At 51.2% G+C, this 24,693-nt stretch overlaps 5 protein-coding genes across 5 annotated transcripts; 1 reads left to right on the forward strand and 4 right to left on the reverse strand.

The window, feature by feature from the left end:
* Positions 1–2,283: 2,283 nt before the first annotated feature.
* LOC131084939 (mas-related G-protein coupled receptor member H-like) lies at positions 2,284–3,190 on the reverse strand. The gene is given in 2 exon segments (XM_058026696.1): positions 2,284–2,784; positions 2,786–3,190. Coding segments are annotated over 2 exon segments (906 nt in total).
* Positions 3,191–11,886: 8,696 nt separating this feature from the next.
* Positions 11,887–12,861, reverse strand: LOC131085308 (mas-related G-protein coupled receptor member A2-like). Its single transcript, XM_058027300.1, has one exon. The coding sequence runs from the start codon at positions 12,859–12,861 to the stop codon at positions 11,887–11,889; it is 975 nt and encodes a 324-aa protein (XP_057883283.1).
* A 2,467-nt stretch (positions 12,862–15,328) lies between these two features.
* Positions 15,329–16,318, reverse strand: LOC131084940 (mas-related G-protein coupled receptor member H-like). Its single transcript, XM_058026697.1, has 2 exons — positions 15,972–16,318; positions 15,329–15,932 (listed from the first exon to the last, which is right to left on the reverse strand). Exons 1-2 carry the CDS (start codon positions 16,316–16,318, stop codon positions 15,329–15,331), a joined length of 951 nt encoding a protein of 316 aa, XP_057882680.1.
* A 1,995-nt stretch (positions 16,319–18,313) lies between these two features.
* On the forward strand, positions 18,314–19,303 carry LOC131084941 (mas-related G-protein coupled receptor member H-like). Its single transcript, XM_058026698.1, has 2 exons — positions 18,314–18,660; positions 18,700–19,303. The coding sequence occupies exons 1-2, from the start codon at positions 18,314–18,316 to the stop codon at positions 19,301–19,303; spliced, it is 951 nt and encodes a 316-aa protein (XP_057882681.1).
* Positions 19,304–21,236: 1,933 nt separating this feature from the next.
* On the reverse strand, positions 21,237–22,193 carry LOC131085184 (proto-oncogene Mas-like). Its single transcript, XM_058027054.1, has one exon. The coding sequence runs from the start codon at positions 22,191–22,193 to the stop codon at positions 21,237–21,239; it is 957 nt and encodes a 318-aa protein (XP_057883037.1).
* Between the last annotated feature and the right edge of the window lie 2,500 nt (positions 22,194–24,693).

Genomic DNA, 24,693 nt, shown 5'->3' on the forward strand with positions numbered 1-24,693 from the left:
ACAAGCAAAGTATTCACAAGCATAAAAAATGTAAACAATAGGAAACAATAAAATCTCTTGCTGTTCTGAAGAATTGGCAAAATTCAGTCCTTGTTGTGGAGTGTAGTTTGGCTCACTCAGTCCCTTATCGTTCACTCTGGTGCTGGAAAATGCCGCGTCCCAGGCCCCGGTGGGCCACAGGTGTGAGCTTCCGGTGCTCTTCTGGGTTTTCAGTCCTGAGCAGGTTTGAACAGTTCCAAGCAAAAGGAAAACCAGAGTCCATGGAACTTCTCTTCCTCAGCCAGCTGAAAAAGCTTAAAAGCAAAGGAGAGCTCTGTGCTGCATGTCTGTGCTGCAGACAGCACGGTCTGGGAGCAGGAATGGGGAGGAGTGAGCGCAGCTTCTGAAAACAAACTGCTGCACCTGCTCTGCCCCTCTTTGCTCAAGAACCAGTCTGAAATGTGCAAAACCTATTTCTGGGTTAAACAGATGAATGGGGACACAATTCAGCTCATAAAATGACCCCAGGAGAGGTTGGAAGGAACGGTAGAGATCATCTCATTCCATCTCTCCTTCTTCCATGGGAATAGACAGCCGGGAAACCTTTTGGTTTGAAGTCTTGTTCTTTTGAAAGGAAGCACAGGTTGGGAGTGGCCTGGGTGACACTGGACACAAGGAAGGTGCTGGGAAGTAGAAAAATGAGATTGGAGGATCATGATCGTTCTGCACTTGCTTTGGGAGGGATGCCCTGGCTGAGTTGTTCTTCCCTGGACAAGATGTTGCACCATGGAAAGTTTTGTCTCTCCAGTGGAAAGGAAATGGGACACCGAGAGAGAAAAACCCTCTCAAATGTCAAAGTCTCTCTCTTATGTTAATTACTAAGACACCTGTCAATAAATGCTCCTCAGGTGTTTAACCTCACGTGTGTCTCCAAAGCCTGACTCACCACCCACAGCTTTCACTCTCACTTCCCTTTCCAGAACCAGTGGCATGTTGCATTCCCCTGGATTTAAGGCAGTGGGAAAAGGAGGGACAACTTCCCCCTGAGCAAGAGATGTGGCTGCTGCCCAGGTCTCTCCCAGGAGGAATCAGGAGCTCTTGGCACTGCCAACATCATCCCAATCATTGCAGGCACGTGCCTTAGGAAGGGCTCTGGTATGGGACAGGGACCTGCCCTGCTCCCAGACCAGCCAGAGGCTTTAGAATGGGATAAAAGAAGGAAATGAGCCATTTTGGACACTGTTTAACAGAGACAGGCTCTGCAATGAAGCCTGGATGTTTTTATTCAACAAATCTGATTTAGAAACAAAAACCATGAATGCAAATCTGATTGAGGGGTGGTTACAGAATGACAAAGATCAGGAGAGGCTGGGCTGTGGCTGGAGCTGCTGTGCAGAGTGGCTGTGCAGCTCCTCCTGAGGGTGGCCAGGTTCAGGATGGAGGTGCTCAAGGGCTTCCCTGGACACTGATGCTGGGGAACCAGAGGATGGATGGCCCCATTCTGCAGAAGAGCAGCATAACCCCCTAATTTCTGTGCAATTCAATGGTCCAAGCATCTGGCGATGGGAATTTCTATATTCCATGTAATTTATGGACACAGGCACAGGATTTCAGTGGAGTTCACTATCGTCCCTACACTTTACTCAGAAGGATGTAATTCTGGAATTCAAGAATGTGAGACATTCCCACTGAAAGGATAAGGGAATGTTGCTGTCCCTCCCCAGCTCTGCAGCCCTACCTGGTGTCCCTTCCCATCAGCTGGGAATGCAGGGCTGGCTCTGCTGGACAGAAGGGGAAGGATGCTCCCTGTGATCCCAAGCCCTCTCCTGCCATCCAGAGGCACCAGCCCTGCAGGGATTTGGGAAATCACTGCCACCCCATGCTGGGTGTGTCCCCAGGGATTAAGGTGTCCCATTCTTTGAAGGCAAGAGCTCCCTGGAAACACCATGGAATTCATCTGCTGAGCCAAAGGAGATGGAGTTCATTCCCTGGGGCTGAGGCCATGATGGTCACTGCATGGGGAATAGAGCTGGGGAACAGCACAGAGCCCAGCTGCAGTGCTTGGAGCCATGTGAATCCAGGGGGGAGGAGGAAAGCCATGCTGCAATGTGCTCCCTGCAGAGCATCCCACAAAAATCACCCAAGCCAATGCCCCTGCTCGCTTCTGCTGCAGGAATACAACATGGCGAGGAGGGTGATCCTCTGGATATTTATTGATCAGGTGACTCAAGGAATCCCTCAGTCACTGTTCTAGGGTCACTCAGCAGTGCAGTGGGAGGAATAAACAGGCTCAGATCCCCGTGTTCATGGCAGGATCATTTCTCTATGCAGTTTCTTTTTCTGCTCCTCAAAGACCCTCTGGATGGAGAGCCGGAAGGACCCCATGGAGCAGGGCCTCCAGCACCTCCCCAACAAGAAGTAGATGAGAGGTTTGATGCTGCTGTGGATGCAGGCGAGCAGGAAAAAAACCTCTGATGACACAACGATGTAACTGACGTGCTGCAGGAAATTGCAGAGGCTGAGGAGGAGAGTGAAGAGCGCAGTGATGAGGATAACAATGTCCCGCCTTTTGGGCTGCTGCTGCTGGGAGCCCACCTTGGAAATAATGAAATCAACTGTGATTGAAATGAGCATGGGTATAACAAAGAGGAGCAGCATGATGATGTACATGGAGATGAGAGCTGCCCGGCAGAGCTCCTGCTCATCTGATGGGCACAGGAATGTCACTGTGGGGATGAGAGCAAAGAGAGCAAAGAAGGCCCAGTATTGGACACTTCCCACCACCCATCTCAGGGTGTAGAAGAAGGTTACAGCAACAGCAGAACTTGCAGAGCTTGTCCATATATACAACAGGTCTCCTGGGCATCAGCCATAACAGCGCCCAGTAGTAGGAGACCACTGAGAGCTGAAAAAGGAAACTCAGGTACAGCAGGGGCATGACAGGAGAGCAGGACACATCCTCCACCAGGAAAAGGAGGGCAGAGGGGACTGTGAGCAGGAGGAAGAGGAAATCAGTGACAGCCAGGACAAAGAAGCGATAGTTGGGGATTTTCAGGTTGAGGAGGCTGATGACAGCCCCGTTCCCAGCCAGCCAACAGAGGCAGAAGAGCAGCGTCACACTGTGTGTGGCCACACTGGTGACATCTGTCTCACACAGATCATCTCCTTCAGTGGGTGAGGCAGGAGATGGGGACACGGTGGTCACCTCCATGGATGGACACTGGGCAGGCAGTGGGATGTGGCTCCTGGCTGTGGTCAGAGTGGATGGGCAGTCAGTGCTTGGAGAATTCAGGGATGGACCATGTGACTCCTCAGCAGCTCCCTGCAGTGGGAAGGATTCAGTGGGGAGGAGTGAGATGTGCAGGGGAGGAGGGCAGTGGAAATTGTGGGGTGTGAGAGGGAGGTGGGAGGGTTGGGCTGTTCAGGCACAGGCCAGAGCAGGTGTCGTAGATATTTTTTCACAGAAATCCTTTCTTTCAGATTTCTGCGTCTTCTGGAAGGCAGAGGCCTCAGAAGAGAATGTAAACAATTATTATCAGCTGCTGTGGCATGCAACAGGGGCCTATGTGATTGGTCTCATGTGCTTGTTTATAATTAAGGGCCAATCACAAGGAACAAGCTAGGGACAGAGTCCCTGGACACAACTTTGTTATAGATTCTTTCTTTCTATTCTTAGCCTAGCTAGCAGCTCTGCAACTTCTCTCTTTATTCTATTTAGTATAGTTATAATGTATTATATTTCATATATCAATAAATCCAGCCTTCTGATCAAGAAATAAGATTCTCGTCTCTCTCTCACCTCCAGCGACCCACTCAGGACGCTGTCATAAGGAGGAAGCTGAGCAGGGCACTACGGTCACCAGGAGAGGGTGTCAGGAACAGAGCAGCTGCTGCAGGAGAGGAAGGTGGGGTAGGGAGGAAGGCAAACATTCCACTGACCTGTTCCCTATGGGGCAGCAGCAGGCAAAGGGGTCTGTGCAGATCAGCGGCGCTTCCTGGTCCCTCTTGCTCCTTTGGGATCCATGTCCTACAGCAGCTTCTCCTAGGTCAGAACCATGCAGAAGAACGTCTCCACATCACCAGGAGCTCCCCACTCCTATCCCTCTCTGCCCTGTCCTGTTGCTGCTCCCCAAGACTCAGTGGGGTCATAGGGCAGTCGGAATTGGTTTTACAACTTTGGCTGTGTCAGAGTTCCACAGCTTAGTGTTACTGATATTGATTTTTTTTTTCCTTTGCCACAAAGGAGGTGGATTTTTTAATGGCTGTGCAATTTTTTCTGATAAGAAACACTTCTTCCCAGCTCAAGGTGCATTCTGCAACTGCCTTCCCTCTCACAATAGGTTTATACCATTCCTCATTTCTCTTCCTTGAGAGGTCATGTTCCCTCCTGCAGCAACAGAATGCTGGAGCTGCTGGTGGCACTGGAATGCTGGCAGTGCTGCTGAGGCAGCTGGGTGCTTCCCACAAGTAACTCTCAGTCTAGAAATGGCTCCATGATACTTGCAAAAAGATGCCCTGGGCCTGAGGAAGCACAGCTGAGCTGCTTCTTTGTTCTAACCCCTTACCATCCTCATCCCTGCCCCCACTCCCCATCCCCACCCTGCTCCATCCTCACCCCATCCTATCACATCCCACAGGTTTCCCAGACGGAGCTGCTCCCCACTCTGAGCGTGGTCTGTCAGGCTTTGCTCTACTCCAGTGTGGAGATTTGGGATTCACGGCTTCCAGACCAACTCCAACCCCCTCTGACTGTCTCCTGGCTGCTTCAAAACAGACTCCAATACCCCAGATGCCCCTGGGACCCCGTCCCCCCGCAAAACAGCCTCAATTTTTCCCCACTCCACCAGGGACCCCTGGCAGTGTCCCTGCTCCTCCTGGCCATAGGATTCTAGGACCCAGGAGGGAGGAGGAAAGCCCAGCTCCAATGTGCTCCTCAGGATCACACAGGATGATAAATATGGCTGGAGCCAGTGCAGAAATACATTTGGAGGCCTGCAGGGCTTTTGGGGCAAGTTCTGTAACAAGAAGCAAGAGCACATGGCCAAAGGAAAAGTTCAAGGCAAGGTCGCCTTTAATATCTCAGCACTCAGTGAATGAGACCACCAGAGATCCCTCTAAATGATCCTCCAGGCCCAGGAAAGGACTTGGAGAAGGAGATAGATTCATGGAAATTAGTCCTAGGAAAGTGATGTTTATGTATTAGATAAGAAACACACTTTAATGACTCTGTGTGTTTATGATGGATAAAACCCCTGTTGGAAAGTCTCCCCAAACAGAAATATGGAGAGATCCATCTGTGTGTCCTATGCTTCCTAATGCTTCCTATTCTGTTGCAAAGTTTATTCTGGCTGATTTTGGTATCACTCCCAATTCCCATCTCCACTCCTCATGCCATGCCACACCACGCCACGCCACGCCATCCCATCCCATCCCATCCCATCCCATCCCATCCCATCCCATCCCATCCCATCCCATCCCATCCCATCCCATCCCATGGCCACTCCCCGTGTTGAAGCTCTGCCCATCAGGCTCTGCTGCTCTCCCATCAGGACATTTGGGATCAGCACCATCCAGATCCTTCCTGGTGCCTCCTGTCTGTTGCATGTTCATACATCTCATATATGGTGCATAAATTCCATTCAAACAAAGGATTCTGTCTGGTCATCGTCAACTGCTCCCTCATAATCCTGATGGCATCTTCAGGACTGAGTGAGGCCAGAAGATTGTTTGTTTCTCCTGTTAAGGGAGCAATAAATTCGTTTTCACAGAAAGAATTAGGTGTCCTGTGATTGCTATCTCAGTGAAAGTACCTCATTCCTCTCTTTTTAAAAAAGGCTCTTTACACCATTACATTTCAAACTTTTTTCTTTCTCTTCTAGGAGTGTTTTTTGTCCCAGACTTAATATCACCTCAGGAGCCCTCTGTTAATTTTTGTTTCCCTCTCCTCTGCCCAGCTGAGAGCAGGAGAAGGTGAGTGAAAGGCTTTCACAGGTGCCTGGCGTTTGGCCAGTGCCAAACCACGACAGGCTTGCAGCAGGTGATCAGCATCAGAGCCCACATTTCTTACTGACAGTACCCCTGATGATGCAATAAAAGTTATTGGAGACCAGATGTTGGGGTGCTGTGGTGCCGCTTGCTGCCCTTCACCAGAGCTCATCCTCCTCCTCCTCAGCCTTGGGAATACTTGTGATTGTTTTTTCCTGCTCTCACCCTTTGCAAGCAGGGACACCTTCCACTAGATCCGGCTGCTTCAAACTCCATCCAGCTTGGCCTGGAACACCTCCAGGGATGGTGAGGCCAGAGCATCTCCGGGAACCTGTGCCAGGGCCTCTCCACCCTCACGGGGAGGAATTTCTTCCCAATATTCCCCCTAACCCTGTTCTCTGGCAGTGGGAAGCCATTCCCTCTTATCCTGTCACTTCAGGCCTTTGTCCAAGGCGCCTCTCCAGTTCTTGGAGCCTCTTTAGGCCCTGGAAGGGGCTCTAAGGTCTCCCTGAAGCCTTCCCTTCTCCAGGCTGAACAGCCCCAGCTCAGAGACCTCAGAGAAGCCACAGGGAGGGGGTTGATGCCCCGTGGAGACAATGGTGACAAAGACAGATGTCACCCTGCTCCTGGAAGGGGGTGGCTGTGCTGAGGAGCACGGACTGCTCCTCACCTTGGATCTGCACCATCTGAGCCTGCTGAGGGAGAGGCCAAAGCCAGGGCAGAGGAAGAATTTCTGAAGGCACAAAACCACCAGCAATGAAATCAGTAAAAACCATGTTTAATAATAAGCAGCAGCACAACAAAGTTAGGTCCCTGTGTGTGTGTTTTTGTGTGAGTGCAGGGGCAGGTGACAAAAGGACAGTAAGGATAAGGATTAAAAGGCAAATGGCCTGAATGCTTTAGAGCACTCAAACTTAACAGTAATTCAGTTACACCTTAAACTGAACAATTCAGCTGAGGAATATCACTTAGCATCATTTAACCTTATTTATGCCTGATACTTCCTTGCAGGCCTGCCCCAATGGGATGTCTCAGGTACTAACACAGCTGAGAGAGCAGCATTTCTGCCACATTTACCCCAGCAGATGCAGACGTGTGTGCACACAGCCAGCCAGCCAGGCAGAGTGAGTGCAAGGTGCCTGTGAGCAATTGCCCTGGCAGGCAGTGAAATGCTCCCTACGGATCCCTTTGCATCTCCTCCCTGGGCCAAGGGCTGGGCCTGGAGCCCTGCGGGGATGGGCCCAGGAGCCGTCGGCGTTCGGGGATCAGCCCAGGGCAGCAGCCGGGAGAGATCCCAGCTGGGAGAGGCCCCAGTGCCAGGGAGCTTCTGCTCAGCGCTGCTGGGCCCAGCAGAGCTCCAAGGCTCTCCTTTGGGGCCGCTGCTCACAGGGCCCCAAGGCATGGGCGGCACTCACAGCAATGGCTCAGCCTGGCCACACTTGGGGCCGGCAGCTTCCTGGGACAGTGGCAGAGCAGGGATGCTGTGGCATCCAGGGCAGTACAATAATTTCCAAGGCTGTTGATGAAAGCCCAGGAGGTGGTTGGACAGCAGCAGTTGCTGGGAGCAGAGGGTGTTTCTGATCAGCGCCACAGGAGCTGAGCCCAGGGGCTGCTCCTCAAGGCTGAGGCCTCCCAAGCACGGATCAGAGCCCAGAGCGGCCTGGAGAGGGGCTGGGGATGCACCAGGGAGGGTGATCCTGTGGGTATTTATTGATCAGGAGACTCAAGGAATCTCTCAGCCACTGTCCCGGGGTCCTTCAGCAGTGCAGTAGGAGGAATCACTAGACTCAGACCCATTTGTCCATGGTGGGATCATTTCTGTGGGCAGTGTTTTCTTCTGCCTAGTCAAAGACCCTCTGGAGGGAGAGCCGGAGGGACTCCACAGAACAGAGCCTCCAGCACATCCCTGCCAAGAAGTAGATGAAGGGTTTGATGCTGCTGTTGATGCAGGTGAGCAGGAAAAAAAAATGGGAGGGCACAACAATGTAACCGAACTGCTGCAGGAAATTCCAGAGGATGGAAAGGAGAGTGAAGAGACCAATGGAGATGATAACGATGTCGAGCCCCTCGGGTTGCTGCTGCTGTGAGCCCCACTTGGCCTTAATTGACTTAATTGTGCTGGAAATTACCAGCACAGTTATGGGTGTAACAAGGAGGAGCAGGATGATGGCCCTCATGGTGATGAGGGCTGCCTGGCAGTGCTCCAGGTCATTTGATTGGCACTGGGATGTCAGTGTGGGAATCTCAGTGAAGAGAGCTGGACAATCATCACCACCCAAAGCAGATGATCAGGAATGTCACGGCGGCAGCAGCACTTCAAGAGCCTTTTGATATACATTGCAAGGCTGAAAGTCATCAGCCAGAGCGGCGCCCAGTAGCAGGAGGGCAACGAGAGCCGGAAAAGGAAACGCAGGTACAGCACGGGCAGGATAAGAGAGCAGGAGACGTCCTCTACCAGGAGGATGAGGGCAGAGGGGACTGTGAGGAGAAGGAAGGGAAAGTCGGTGACAGCCATGCCACGGATGAAAAAGTTATCACCTTTCAGGCTGAGGAGGCCGATGACAGCCCTGTTCCCAGCCAGCCCACAGAGGCAGATGAGCAGGGTCACACTGTGGGTGGCCACAGTGGTGACATCTGTCTCACACAGATCATCTCCTTCAGTGGGTGAGGCAGGAGATGGGGACACAGTGGTCACCTCCATGGATGGACGCTGGGCAGGCAGTGGGATGTGGCCCCTGGCTGTGGGTCAGAGTGGATGGGCAGTCAGTGCTTGGAGAATCCATGGATGGACCATGTGGCTCCTCAGCAGCTCCCTGCAGTGGGAAGGATTCAGTGGGGAGGAGTGAGATGTGCAGGGGAGGAGGGCAGTGGGAATGGTGGATTGGGAGAGGGAGGCAGTAAGTTGGTCAGTTCAGCAGGGCATGCGTAACTAAAGCACAGGGCAGAGGAGGGGGAAGCTGGGGAGGGCACTGCGGTCACCTGGAGAGGGTGTCAGGAACAGAGCAGCTGCTGCAGGAGAGGAAGGTGGGGTAGGGAGGAAGGCAAACATTCCACTGACCTGTTCCCTGTGGGGCAGCAGCAGGCAAAGGGCTCTGTGCAGATCAGCGGCGCTTCCTGGTCCCTCTTGCTCCTTTGGGATCCATGTCCTAAAGCGGCTCCTGCCAGGTCTGGGACATGAAGGAGAAAGTGCCCAGATCACCAGGAGCTCCCCACTCCCCTCCTGCTGGTGCCTCACTCTGTGCCCTGTCATTGTGTTGCTCCCCAGGGCTCAGTGGAGGCTCAGAGGAGTTGGAAATTGCACCTTTGGTTATTTCAGAGCCTCATCTCCTCTGAGATACTTATCTTTGGTTCTTTTTGCTACAGAGGAAGTGACTTTTGTCAAATTCTCCAAATGAAATATTTTGCAAATGTCTCCTCATTTCCTCCTGATGAGAAACATTCCTGTCCTGTAGAATGTCCCTTTCTGCAACTGCCTTCCCTCTCCTGACAGGTTTCTACCATTCCTTGTTTCTCTTCCCTGCGGCGTCACTGTCCCTCCAGCAGCAGAGGGATGTTGATGGCGCTGGCAGTGCTGAGGAGTCAGCTGGGTGCTTGTCAGAAGTAACTCATATTTAGGGAGGAGCTCTGGGATCATTGCCAAAGCCTCCCCTGGGCCCAAGGAAGAAGAGCTGAGCTGCTCCCTATCCTATCCTATTCTATCCTATCCTATCCTATCCTATCCTATCCTATCCTATCCTATCCTATCCTATCCTATCCTATCCTATCCTATCCTATCTTATCCTATCCTATCCTATCCTATCCATCCTATCCTATCCCAATCTCTGCACCCCATTCCCACCCCACTCTCCACCCTCACCCCATCCTATCACATCCCACAGCTTTCCCAGATGGAGCCGCTCCCCCACTCTGAGCGTGGCCTCTCAGGCTCTGCTCTCCTCTGGCTTTGCCAGCATCCAGACCCCCTACAGCCCCCCCTGACCCTCTCCTGACTCCTCCAGACTGCTCTGAAACCTCAGAACACATCCGAGACTGACTTTTTTTTCCCCTGACAGCCCCAGTCTTCCCCTGCTCCACCAGGGACCCTGGGAGTGTCCCTGCTCCTCTTGGCCATAGGGTTCTAGAACCCAGGAGGGAGGAGGAAAGCCCAGCTCCTGTGTGCTCCTCAGGATCACACAGGATGATAAATGTGCCTGGAGCCAGTGCAGAAACAGATTTGGAGGCCTGCAGTGGTTTTGGGGCAAGTTCTGTAACAAGAAGCAGGATCACATGGCCAATTGAAAAGTTCAAGGCAAGGTCGCCTTTAATATCTCAGCATTTAGTGAATGTGACCACCAGAGACCCCTCTGAAGGATCCTCTCGGGCCAGGAGAGGACTTCAAGAAGGAGGTGAATGCATGGAAATGAGCCCTAAGAGAGTGATATTTATGTATTAGATAAGAAACACACTTTAATGGCTGTGCGCTTATGATGAATAAAACCCCTGTTGTAACCCCTGTCAGCACACACAGATCAGGGAGAGATCCTTCTGTGTGTCCTGTGCAGGTAAAGAATTCCTGCTTCCAAATGCTTCCCAGTGTGTTAAAAAAATTATTTCAGCTGATCTCAGTGTCAAGATATAGAGGGGATGCACAGGTCAGAGCTTGGGAGAGCTGGGGAGGGCCCTGCAGTCACGGGGAGAGGGTGTCAGGAACAGAGCAGCTGCTGCAGGAGAGGAAGGTGGGGTAGGGAGGAAGGCAAACATTCCACTGACCTGTTCCCTGTGGGGCAGCAGCAGGCAAAGGGCTCTGTGCAGATCAGCGGCGCTTCCTGGTCCCTCTTGCTCCTTTGGGATCCATGTCCTAAAGCGGCTCCTGCCAGGTCAGGGACATGAAGGAGAAAGTGCCCAGGTCACCAGGAGCTCCCCATTCAGCCGGCTCCTCTCTGTGCCATGATCTGCTGCTGTTTCGTAAGTCTCAGTGCCTGGGCCACGGTGCTTTTACAACTTCGGCTTGCTTGGAGTTCCACAGCCTCTGAGTTAATGATCTTGATTCTTTTCATTTTCCCCTAAAAATCAAGTGGTGTTTTTGTTTGTGGTGACAAACGACGCCTCACTTAAGCTTTTTAGAAGTTTTTTAAACTACAGCAAGGGACAAGATAAGGTAAAATGCTCACTGGCAGCCAGAAGCACGGCCAGAGGCACACTGCCCAAAATAGTAACAGGATTTGTAGACTCTTTGTAATCCAACGCCCACATTCAGACACATTCCGCTTTTCCAACACAGCTCCTCCTCCCTCCCTCCTTCCCGGAGCTTGTGCAGCGCTTCGGGCTTCGGCTCCCCACCATGGTCAGAGATCAGCATTACAACTCTCAACATGAATACAGTACTCGTGTTAGAAAAACTCCAAAGCTTAATTATATTTTTTTTAATAAGACAAAAGAGGAAGGATGTTCCCTGTGATTCTAACCCTTCTCCTGCCATCCAGAGGCACCAGCCCTGCAGGGATTTGGGAAATCACTGCCACCCTGTGCTGGGTGTGTCCCCAGGGATTAAGGTGTCCCATTCTTTGCAGGCAAGATCTCCCTGATGAAAACACCATGGAACTCATCTGCTGAGCCAAAGGAGATGGAGTTCATTCCCTGGGGCTGAGGCCATGAGGGTCATTCCATGGGGAATAGAGCTGGGGAACAGCACTGAGCCCAGCTGCACTGCCTGGAGCCATGTGGATGCAGGAGGGAGGAGGAAAGCCATGCTCCAATGTGCTCCCTGCAGAGCATCCCACAAAAATCACCCAAGGCAATGAATGCTCCTGTTCCCTTCTCCTGCAGGAATACAGCACCATGGGAAGGGTGATCTCGTGGATAATGAGTAATCAGGTGACTCCAGAAAACCTTCAGCCTCTGTGCTAAAGTCCTTCAGCAGAGCAGTGGAAGGGATCAAAAGGCTCAGATCACTGTATCCCTGGTGTCATCATCCCTGTGGTCAGTTTTTTCTTTCTGCTTCTCGAAGACCCTCTGGAGGGAATCCCTGAGGGCCCCCACTGTACAGTGCTTGCAGCAGCTCGCCATGGAGCAGGACCTCCAGGAGTTCTGCATGGAGTTGTCTGTCCTCCAGCTACCAACCAAGAAGTAGATGAAGGGTTTGATGCTGCTGTTGATGCTGGCGAGCAGGAAAAAAAATTGGGATGGCACAACGATGTACCCGAGCTGCTGCAGGAAATGGCAGAAGCTGAGGATGACAGTTAACAGTGCAGTGAGGTGGATAACGATGTCGCGCCTCTTGGGTTGCTGCTGCTGGGAGCCACACTTGGCCTTAATGAAATCACTTGTGATTGAAATGAGCAGGGGTACAGCAAAGAAGAGCAGGACGAAGGTGTACATGGAGATGAGAGCTGCCCAACAGTGCTTCTGCTCGTGTGATGGGCACAGGAATGTCACAGTGAGAATGACAGTGAAGAGAGCAAAGAAGGCCCAGTATTGGACACTGATCACCAACAGCCACAGGCGCTTGGGAAGGTCCCAGTGGCAGCAGAGCTTGCAGGACATGTATATATACTGCACATTGCTCATGGGTATCAGCTGGAATAACCCCCAGTAGTAGGAGACCACTGTAAGCTGGAAAAAGAAATTCTGGTACAGCAGGGGCACAATAGAGGAGCAGGAGGCATCCTCCACCAGGAAGAGGAGGGCAGAGGGGACTGTGAAGAGAAGGAAGAGGAAGTCAGCAACAGCCAGGTTAAAGATGCGATAATTACCGCTTTTCATTGCGAGGAGGCAGATGACAGCCCCGTTCCCAACCAGCCCACAGAGGCAGATGAGCAGGGTCACACTGTGTATGGCCATGCTGGGGACATCTGTTTCACACAGATCATCTCCTTCAGTGGGTGAGGCAGGAGATGGGGACACGGTGGTCACCTCCATGGATGGACGCTGGGCAGGCAGTGGGATGTGGCCCCTGGCTGTGGTCAGAGAGGATGGGCAGTCAGTGCTTGGAGAATCCAATGATGGACCATGTGGCTCCTCAGCAGCTCCCTGCAGTGGGAAGGATTCAGTGGGGAGGAGTGAGATGTGCAGGGGAGGAGGGCAGGGGAAATTGTGGGGTGGGAGAGGGAGGAGGGAGGGTTGGTCAGTTCAGCAGGGGATGTGGAAGGGAAGTGCAGTGTAGAGGAGGGGGGAGCTGGGGAGGGCACTGCAGTCACCAGGAGAGGGTGTCAGGAACAGAGCAGCTGCTGCAGGAGAGGAAGGTGGGGTAGGGAGGAAGGCAAACATTCCACTGACCTGTTCCCTGTGGGGCAGCAGCAGGCAAAGGGCTCTGTGCAGATCAGCGGCGCTTCCTGGTCCCTCTTGCTCCTTTGGGATCCATGTCCTAAAGCGGCTCCTGCCAGGTCTGGGACATGAAGGAGAAAGTGCCCAGGTCACCAGGAGCTCCCCATTCTCATCCTGCTGGCTGTCCGGGTGTTGCTCCCCAAGGCTCAGTGGGGTCATAGGGCAGGCAGAAGTGGTTTTGCAACTTCAGCTACGTCAGAGCTCCACTCCCTCGGAGTTACTTATCTTGAATTTTTTTTATCTTTGTCTCAAAGGGATTGGCTTTTCTCAGAAGTCCACATGAAGAATTTTGCAAATGGCTCCTCATTTTTCCTGTTTAGAAACATTTCTTCCCTGCAGTGTCCCATTCTCTGATTGCTTTTCTTCTCTCAACAGGTTTCTACAACTCCTCGTTTCTCTTCCCTGAGGGGTCATTGTCCCTCCAGCAGCAGAGGGATGCTGGTGATGCTGGTGTCACTGGAATGCTGCTGGCAGTGCTGGCAGTGCTCTTGAAGCACCTGGCTGCTTCTCAGAAACTGCTCCCATTCTGGAAAGATTTCTGACATCTTTGCCAAAACCTGGGCCCGAAGCGCCACAACTGAAACAAGAACTCCCATTTCTGTCATTCCAATGCAGGCTCACACAGCCCAATGGATGGACAGCACTCAGTTGCTTGAAGACAGGTTATCAGCACTTAGAGCCCACCTTGATTACTGCCATCACCTTGATGAGGTAATGAAAGTTTTAGGGACCAGATTTTGGGGTGCTGTGATCCCCTTTCCAGCCCTTCATTAGGGCTCATCCTCCCCCTCCTCAGACATGGGAGCTCTTGTGTTTGTTTTTACCCGACCCCATCCTTCTGGGCAATCTGTACCAGGGCCTCACCACCCTCACAGGGGAGGATTTCTTCCCAATATCCAATCTGACCCCACCCTCTGTCAGTGGGAAGCCATTCCCCCTTGTCCTGTCACTCCATGCCCTTGTCCAAAGTCCCTCTCCAACTGTCCTGGAGCCCCATCAGCTCTTGGATCATGAAGTGTTTGCCCTTGATAGGTCTGGCCTGGTGAGATTTCATAGCTGGGGACACAAATGCAGTGTCAGCAGAGAGAGGTAACAGTTCTGACCCCAGGGCCCCCACACATGCCAGTTTCCTGGAGGAGCATCCCAGATCCCTGAGGCACATGTCAGCCTGGGTAGGAATCATCTCACCTCAGCTTTTTAGGAATTTCTTGGAATTCACTCTAGGCTGGTATCTGATTGCCGGGGAGTGTAGACGATGACTCAGATGAAACCTGCAACTTTCTAAGGATTAAAGCCAAGAGAGCAGCATGGATTTGCCTCTTCTCAGAAGAGATGACATTGCTGAAATCCTAAATCATCCCTCTGCTGTGTGTTTCACCTCATTCACAGAATTTATTATTGCATGAATCCTCTTGGAAACTGCCTGGTGAAGGTGAAGTACCACTGAAATTGTGGTACACAATTTGCAAAATTAGATTTGAAAGAGAAATCATAGGTTTTGTCCTGCAGGGTCCGAAAAATCCACCTGTGCAACGCGAGGTAGCGATTTCAGCCAATTCACAGACAAGATTTCAGGATAAGTGTTGCTAAGAGGAACCTGACACAAACTGCTTTTCCTAGAAGGAATGTAGTGCTCTTGGAATTGTCAAAAGATGGCTCATTCCAGACATTGTAGGCACTAACCTTAAGAAGAGCTCTGGTGTGAGACAGGTACCTGCCCTCCTCACAGAAAATCCAGAGGCTTTAGAATGGGAAAAATTAAGGAAATGAGTCAGTTTCTGATGCTGATTCCCAGGGACAAGCTCTGCAGCAAATCCCTGATGTTGTTCATTCAGTAAAATCTGGGGCAGGAGTTACCACATTGAAAAAAACCAAAAAGAAATAATCCAAACATAATTTTGGGGTAGCAACAAAATTAAAAATATCAGTACATCAGAGTTTATTCCTTGAGGCCAAGGCAATGAGGGTCATTCCATGGGGAATACAGGAACAGGACTGCTCTCAGAGCCATGCGCTCCAATACTTCTGGCTGTCTCTGAGGTGCCACATGTGCAGAAGTGCCTCACAGAGCTGTCACCTCCACCACAGTGTCCCCAGCCCCGTGGCTCCCCTTGTCACTCCCGCCTTTCTCCTCAAACACCCTCCGCAGAGCCACTCTGACTGAGCGCTGGAAGCGGCGCCGCCGGCAGCTCCCCACCAGCACGTAAATCACCGGGTTGAGGGAGCAGTTCAGCAGTGCCAGGAACAAAGAGGGGTCTTCTGGGAATAAATCACTGGAATCTGGGAGATTGATGAAAACCTCCATGCAGAAAGGGATGCCAAAGGCAAAGAACAGCAGGACGTTGAGCACGATGGCCACAAAGAGCTTCCCTGGCTGCCGCCTCCGGGAGCCACAGCGCAGCTTGAGGAACAGGAACAGGTTGGAAACCAACATCATGAGGGAAAAAGCCACGGAAATGGCCAGGGCTACACCTGCAATGACGGTCCCAGAGTCCTCAGTGTAGGTGGAGGTGAGGTAGAGGGAGGAAACAAAAGCCCCTGCCAGGGCCCAGAGGGCCCCGCTGACGGCGGCCGAGAGGTGCCGGGGGCGGTGGCAGCGGTACCAGATGGGGCACAGGACGGAGACGCAGCGCTCCACGCTGAGGGCTGCCAGCAGCCCCAGGCTGCTCAGGTCAGACACGTGGCATGGGAACCCAAGGACAAACACAAAGCGCTGATAGGGGTGAATAAAAGGAAACAAAGATGTGCAGAATGCTGCTAAGGTCAGAAAAGCCAACAGAAGCAGGAGAAACAGGAGGAGCAGGGAGAAGTCTGCAACAGCCAGATTTAGGATGTAGACAGTGAAAGGGCTCTGCTTTGTGTGCAAGCCCAGGAACCACAAGACCACCCCATTCCCTGCCAGCCCACAGAGGGAGATCCCCAGGCACACCCCTGCAAAGGCAACCAGGCTGGAGGGAATGCTGGAGCATTCAGATCTGATATATTCCTCCCAGTCCAGAGATCCATAAAGTGTATTGTTCAGGGTGAGGTTTGTTGTGCTGTTCTCCTCCATGGTGAACGATCCTGCTCCCAGCAGCTGCCTTCTACCTTTCCCACCACCTCCTAGGGAGAGATGGGGAACCAGAGGGAAATAAGGGACATCAGCACTCCCAGCATTTCCCAACTGCCCACACAGCCCCACGCCAGCCCCCGGAAGAACCCCCACACCTGCAGTGCCCAGGACTGGCTCCCAGCCCTCCAGCCCTGACTCTAGACAGGAATCTCCCACCAGGCCATCCCTCGACTCCTACCTCCAGTAGGAACAGCACTGACACAGCAGCACCAGGAGAAAGGATTTGAGATGGCTGCTGGAACCACTGGCTGTGCTTCAGTCTCGTGCCTCATGCCTGGGTGCAGCCCTTGGCCCAGAGATCATATCCCATGGTCAGAGCTCCTCTCACAATCTCCCCACATCAGTGACAGCTTCCCTCACATGTCCAGGGACACAGATCTTATCAGGAGGAGGTGGCCACATCACCCCCTTCCTCTGCCACCCTCCAATGTTATCCCACCATGCAAGGGGCTTCTGCCTTTCACTGCGTGCGCCAGGTGATCCATCTGTCAATGCAGAAGGGGATATCAATCTTTCCCAGGGATGGAGGATGGCAGAGGGGTGAGAGAGATGAGCCAGAGACCTTCAGGGGTGAGAAATCACTGGTGTGCAGACATGCCACAGCACAAGTTGCTCAGTTGTCTCTCGTGACATGTAAATCATGCTCAATGACTTCTTCCAACTTCCTTCTGGGAGAAGGGGTTGCACCTTCTTCCATCTCCCTCTCATGGATGGATGGTGAGCCTAAGTTCTGTCCTTGTTTCAAGTCTTCCTCCAGCTCCAAACCCTGAAGCTCCAGGTTGGACCCCTGGAGAGCACATGGACCTTGTGCATTAACACACCCATCAGTTCTGGGGATGGCAAGCACAGGATACAACTCCAAAGGAGATGGAAAACACATGAAAGAGGGGCAGAAGATAAATGCCAGTTCCCGTGCTGTGAAAGGCAGAGGTTGTGTGGCAGGAACCACTTGGAGATAAGAGCACTTTGGCAGCACCATGTACCCCACAAACCTAATCTCTGAGGAGACACATGCCCCGCAGGGGTGATGAGGCTGATAATTGGGATTAGACAGGATGGGATTAGAGGCTGTGGGCAAAGCCCTCGTGCAGTCCCGTGTCTGGGCACTGGTGATTTCCCACAGCAAGTGGACACAAGGACAGTGCTCATCCCCATGGCTGCTGCTCAGGGGCTCTGTTGGCATCTAATGAGGTCTGGAATTTCTGAGGGGTTCAGAAAACCCAGTAACAGCTGAACAGATCATCGTGGAGTACCCCTTCCATGGACAGGATCTGCCCTCACCAGAGGAGGGTTTTCACCCAGGGTTCCCAGCACCTGAAGGGACATAATATTATCTGTGCTGTCCTCTTATTTTCATTGCTTTAGATCCAGTAAATGATTAAAATTCAAAAGTCTGAGTGCTGCAGTAATGGGATCATAACAGACGAGCAGCTCCTCATGAAGAACTGGGGGGAGGAGAGGAAGGCAGTGACATGGCCACCTCCTCCTGATAAGATCTGTGTCCCTGGACATGTGAGGGAAGCTGTCACTGATGTGGGGAGATTGTGAGGGGAGCTCTGACCATGGGATATGATCTCTGGGCCAAGGGCTGCACCCAGGCATGAGGCACGAGACTGAAGCACAGCCAGTGGTTCCAGCAGCCATCCCAAATCCTTTCTCCTGGTGCTGCTGTGTCAGTGCTGTTCCTACCGGAGGTAGGAGTCGAGGGATGGCCTGGTGGGAGATTCCTGTCTAGAGTCAGGGCTGGAGGGCTGGGAGCCAGTCCTGGGCACTGCAGGTGTGGGGGTTCTTCCGGGGGCTGGCGTGGGGCTGTGTGGGCAGTTGGGAAATGCTGGGAGTGCTGATGTCCCTTATTTCCCTCTGGTTCCCCATCTCTCCCTAGGAGGTGGTGGGAAAGGGAGAAGAAGGCAGCTGCTGGGAGCAGGATCGTTCACCATGGAGGAGAACAGCACAACAAACCTCACCCTGAACAATACACTTTATGGATCTCTGGACTGGGAGGAATATATCAGATCTGAATGCTCCAGCATTCCCTCCAGCCTGGTTGCCTTTGCAGGGGTGTGCCTGGGGATCTCCCTCTGTGGGCTGGCAGGGAATGGGGTGGTCTTGTGGTTTCTGGGCTTGCACACAAAGCAGAGCCCTTTCACTGTCTACATCCTAAATCTGGCTGTTGCAGACTTCTCCCTGCTCCTCCTGTTTCTCCTGCTTCTGTTGGCTTTTCTGACCTTAGCAGCATTCTGCACATCTTTGTTTCCTTTTATTCACCACTATCAGCGCTTTGTGTTTGTCCTTGGGTTCCCGTGCCACGTGTTTGACCTGAGCAGCCTGGGGCTGCTGGCAGCCCTCAGCGTGGAGCGCTGCGTCTCCGTCCTGTGCCCCATCTGGTACCGCTGCCACCGCCCCCGGCACCTCTCGGCCGCCGTCAGCGGGGCCCTCTGGGCCCTGGCAGGGGCTTTTGTTTCCTCCCTCTACCTCACCTCCACCTACACTGAGGACTCTGGGACCGTCATTGCAGGTGTAGCCCTGGCCATTTCCGTGGCTTTTTCCCTCATGATGTTGGTTTCCAACCTGTTCCTGTTCCTCAAGCTGCGCTGTGGCTCCCGGAGGCGGCAGCCAGGGAAGCTCTTTGTGGCCATCGTGCTCAACGTCCTGCTGTTCTTTGCCTTTGGCATCCCTTTCTGCATGGAGGTTTTCATCAATCTCCCAGATTCCGGTGATTTATTCCCAGAAGACCCCTCTTTGTTCCTGGCACTGCTGAACTGCTCCCTCAACCCGGTGATTTACGTGCTGGTGGGGAGCTGCCGGCGGCGCCGCTTCCAGCGCTCGGTCAGAGTGGCTCTGCGGAGGGTGTTTGAGGAGAAAGGCGGGAGTGACGAGGGGAGCCACGGGGCTGGGGACACTGTGGTGGAGGTGACAGCTCTGTGAGGCACTTCTGCACATGTGGCACCTCAGAGACAGCCAGAAGTATGGAGACAAGGGCACTCCAAGCAGCGTAGCCAGGCTCAGTCCAGTTCCCCAGCTGGGTTTATTCTCCATGGAACTGCCCTCGCTGCCCCATCCATAGGGAATAAACTCTGTTGAATGGGCAAAGTTTGCAAAAATGGGCAGAGCAAGGGGTGTTGGCTTGGTGAGATTTGAGATGGAAGGGTCTAAGAGATGGGTGAAAATTACAATTTGGGGAAAAGGGAGAGAAAAAAGAGAGAAAGGGGAAAGGGAGAAAAGGGGAGAGAGAGAAAAAAAAAGGGAAAAATCCAACAAAGTAAAAAAGGAAACTAAGCAAGAGAATGAATGGGAGAGAAACAGAAAAAAAAGAAAAATTGAGAATGGCAAAGGATTTGCTTGGAGAGGACAGATAAAGAAGGATATCCCTGATGTGCTAAATCCCCATAAATATTTGGGTCAGTCACACAGGGGCTGGTCCTGCTCCCTCTGGAATCATTGGAGGAAAAGTTATTCACCTAAGCACAGCAGTGTTATACCAAAAACCATCTGGATGTAGCTGTTATAAAATAAACTTGGCTTTTCTGTCCTTTTTCAGTAGACACTTAGTAGAAGGTTCTTCCTGTGCCTTAAATTAAAAAAAAAATATTTATCTGAGTTTACATTGTGTGTGTTTTTATCAGCTGATAAATCAGATAGCAACAACAACAACAACAACAACAACTTTAAATAGACTTTTTATCCCTTTAGGAGGGAAAAAACAAAAAAAAAGAGAATTCTGGTCTTTTTAATAATACAAAAATATTTTGTTTTCCCAATGATAAAAACATTTGAGATATCAAAAAGATCACATTTTGAACATGAATTTGTGAGGTTTTTCAAAGAAAATTACCCTCATTGACTTATAAATGTTAGGTAGTCTGATAGCACAAATAATCCCATTTTGCCCCTCAAAGGATTTGGTTTAGAAAATAATTTGTTGAAAATCATGATATTTATTTACCTTGTTCTGTTTCCTGTATTTTCCCCACTATCCTTAGATTTATTTCTAATTGTAAAGAAGATTTTAAAGCCATGGATTCTGATGTGTCCTTTTAAAGGAAGAAATTACAACCCAATGCATGCTGTAGATAAATACAGAGACTCTGTCAAAGGCTGGAGGAAATTAAAATAACATGCAACAATATGATGATATAAAATACTAATCTCCAGTCACATATTTCTTTGAAATACAAGACAAGCGAGGATGAAACTCAATGAATAAATTTTTAAAGCGAATTGGAAGGAGTGGGAGCCCTCTCCTGCTCTGTGGTGTGGAAAAATCCCTGGTTCACAGAAGAAATGGACTTGGATGTGAATCTTTTCAGTCCTTGAAATGTTCACATTAGGAGACCCAGAGTGGCTCTGTGAGCCACCAAAGGCTGTGTGTGTGCTCTGACATGGGATGGGAATTCTAAGTGAAGAGGGGTAGATGGATTCTCCTTCAGGAATTTTATGCCTGCTTCCAACAGGAGGATTGTTGGTACTGATCTTCTTTTCAGAGATCTGAGTGAAAAGCAACACAGAATTTATGAGCTTATGAATGACAAGGATTTATCCTGAGCAAGATTTCTTTGATGAAATTAAGACACCAAGACATTTCAGTCTTATCAAATGGATATTATTAAAAGTCACTGGAAGAAAGAAACAGGAACTTTTAATGTGTCTTAAATACAGGTCAGGTAAATTCTGTGCTCCAGGTGCTTATGTGCCATATGGGGCACTTAAAATAATGACCCAAAGGGGGGGTCTTAAAATAATAAGGACTTAAAATTATGACCTAAAATGTCTACAAAGAGGGTACTGAGGGTCAGGTGAGATGAACCTTCCCCAGTACCTCAGAGTCCTTCAGTTCTGCCAAGACATTCCAGGCAGGATTTTAGGAGGACATGGTTATTGTGTCCCGCGTTTCCCGCTCGTCTCTGTCATCCGCTGAGTCTTGGAAGGCCCTCTGGAATGCCAGCCTGAGGGTGAGCCGGAATTTCCGATCCCTGTAGCTTCCCACCAGGAAGTAAATGATGGGGTTGAGTGTGCTGTTGACGCAGGACAGCACAAAGCCAATCTCTGGGGAATACAGGAACTTGAGGCCCAGGAAGTCCAGGAGGATGAGGACACTGAGGGGCACGGCGAAAATGAGGAAGAAGAGGATGGTGAGCATGATGACGGTGAAAAGCCGGCCCGTTTGGAAGGGCTGGGAGCTGCACTTGACCCGCAGGAAGAGGGTGAGGCTGAAGAGCAGCATGAGGGGCGCGCAGATGAGGAAATCCAAGGCTCCGATGGCGATGAGCAGGCGCTGGCAGGCCCTGGGAGAGGGGCGAACGGTGCACAGGACATATCCCAGAGTGTTCAGGAGCAGGGACAGGGCCCAGAGCAGGCCGGACACCACGGCAGACAGGTGCTTCGGGCGGTGTGTCCGGCACCAGATGGGGGACAGCACAGACAGGCAGCGCTCAATGCTGATGGCCGTCAGCAGGTACAGGCCTGTGCCGTACATGAAGAGATCCAGGAAGAGGAAGATCCCAAACTGCACCCCCACGTTGAACTGCATCAGGTACTGCACAGTCTCCACGGCGATGCACAGCAGGTACCCGAAGTCGGCAGCCGCCAGGTTCAGGATGTAGACGGTGAAGTGGTTCCTGCGGATGCGGAAGCCCAGGTACCACAGGACCAGGCCGTTCCCCACCATCCCACAGGCAGCACTCAGCAGGCAGAAGCTCTCCATGAACTTGAGGACAGTGTAGGATGGCTGGGGTTGTCCCACAGCCCCGCTGTGGTTGGTCCCAGGAGCATGGATGGCTGTGGTTGGAAGGACCATTGGTGTGGTTGAGGGTCTCATGATGGGTGATTCAGACCTGGGAGCAGAGAGGGGAGAGGTGGAAACTCCAGGGTGACTTTTCTAGAGGGGTTCCTTGGTTTGTTCCAAGGCTTTGTAGCTAGAACTTGATCTCATGGAACTTCAAAATAAATTGGTTTGGAAGGGACCAAGAGCCTGGAGTAACAGGATAAAGGGTGAAGGCTTCACACTGACAGAGTGTGGGTTTAGATGGGAGACTGGGAATAAATTCTTCCTTGTGAGGGTGGTGAAGCTCTGGCACAGGTTACCTAGAGAAACTGTGGCTGCCCCATCTGTGGAGGTGTCCAAAGCCAGGCTGGAGCAAACTGGGATAGTGGAAGGTGTCTCTGCCCATTGCAGGGGATTGGAACTGGATGATCTTTAAGGTCCCTTCCAGCCCAAACCACTCAGGAATTCTGTGATTCCATGAGAACAATTGGTAGTTTTTTATATTAATGAGTGATTTCTGTTTTAATATGGTGCCATTTGATGTGGTTCTCCTTGGTCCCATGTACAGTAACAAATAAACATTTTGGTTTGGCAGAGCCCTCAGCTTCTCCCTCAGAAACTGCAAGAACCACATGTAAGAAACCACAGATTATCTTGTCCTCACAGGACATGGGAGCTGTGGCTCTGATAGCTTTTCCACACCACTCCATGAGTTAACTTATTATTTCCTTCCCTGTGGTACTAAGATCTGATTGAAAATCTTGGGGGTGAAAAAAATAGGTTTAACACCTTTTTTATGGTCTGATGAGAACAAATACACTGGCTCTTCTGCTGTCTCCTAACCAGCTGTTATTTTGGACATGGAAGGCAGAGAAGTTAAAAAGAGGATAGGAACAAAAAATGAGGTTTTCTGGGAAGATGTGAATCACTGAACCATGTAGGCAGCATGAATCCTCTGTTCTCTCTTTGCGGTGCAGCAGCACACATGGAGACAGACTTCCAAAAGCACCCAGAACGTGACAGACTGAATCGCTGCTGTTCCATTCCAGCACCCCAGGCACACTGACCTCATGGACAGAGGGAAAAGAAGTGTGTGGTGCAGGGAATTTCAAGGCCAAGTTGGATGGGGCTTGGAGCAACCTGGGCTAGTGGAAGGTGTCCCTGCCCATGGCAGGGGGTGGGACTGGATGGGCTTTAAGGTCCCTCTCAGCCCAAATTATTTGAGGATTCTATGATTTCCTTGATTGAAGCCAGGGAACTTCTGGCAGTGCAGAGCTGGATGGCCCCATCCTCAGCTCTTGTAGCACCTTGAGCACTTCTAGCATGAACACTGTGGAGAGCAGCCCTGTGGCTGTTCACAGCCTGCTCCAGGGGTGGCCACAAATGATCACGTTTTTGCAGAAATTAGCAGAAACAGCCTCGAGTTCTGTGCAGCTTTTCTGCTGCGAGAACAGAGGAAGGCCCGGTGGTTAAGTGGTTTCCTGGCTTCTGTGCAACCAAATTTCCACTCGATCTGAAGAGAGTGTGAACATTTAAGTGTCACCTAAGTTCTGTCTCAGCCCACTGATGCCTCCACAGGTGCATCTCTCCCCACTGGGGATTCAAGGGATGACAGGTGGCAATTCCCAATGTTAAATGGCTTTGTGCCATTGATCATGTCATGGAATCATGGAATGGTTTGGGTTGGGAGGGATCTTGAAGCTCATCTTGTTCCAACCTCCTGCCACAGCCAGGGACACCTTCCACAGACCAGGTTGCTCCAAATCCCTGCCAACCTGGCTTTGGACACTTTCAGGAATAAGGCAGCCACAGCTCCTCTGGGCAACCTGTGCCTCATCACCCTCACAGGGAAGAATTTCCTCCCAAGACCTAATTCAAATCCACCATCTTCCAGTTCAAAATAATTCCTGTCACTCCGGGCCCTTCTCCAAAGTCCCTCTCCAGCTGTCTTGGAGCACCTTTAGGCACTGGAAGGTGCTGTATGTGCATAAAGACTGCCAGGAACAGAAATGGCTGCAATGGGTAAATGAGAAAACATCGACAGTTTTGCCTTCTGCTGCAATAGAAGTGATGAGATCCTTATCTTGCTTCTGTAGACCATGGAGAAGAACACTGCAAAAGTCACTCATGGTTCTCATTTATTTATCATAGTCCCTTGGAAAGACTGAATTCCTGTTTCCAAGACAGATTCAAGACATGATCCCACTTCCTTATGTAACTAATAAGTGAAAACTCTCCTCAAACAGCAGCAGCCTGAGTCCAGGTGATCTTTTTCTCCCTTGAGATTAAACATCCTCCATGTGATTTGCCTGCAAATCCTGCCTGTAGTTCCTGAGGCAGAACAACCCTGACCCCACAAAGGTGTCTCAGACAGTGGACAGAAAGTTCTGGTGTTGTAATGCCAGGTATCTGAGTAATGACTTTTTATATTACAGAGGTACATTTAGAGCAGTTCAAGAGCACTTGTACAGGGACAAGAGTTCCTGGAATGAAGCTCTCCTTATATTGAAAATTATTATCATCAATTCCTGACCTACAACAAATTTCTGTCCAG

Source organism: Melospiza georgiana, chromosome 6 (genome assembly GCF_028018845.1).
Source record: "Melospiza georgiana isolate bMelGeo1 chromosome 6, bMelGeo1.pri, whole genome shotgun sequence".
Lineage (NCBI taxonomy): Eukaryota > Metazoa > Chordata > Aves > Passeriformes > Passerellidae > Melospiza > Melospiza georgiana.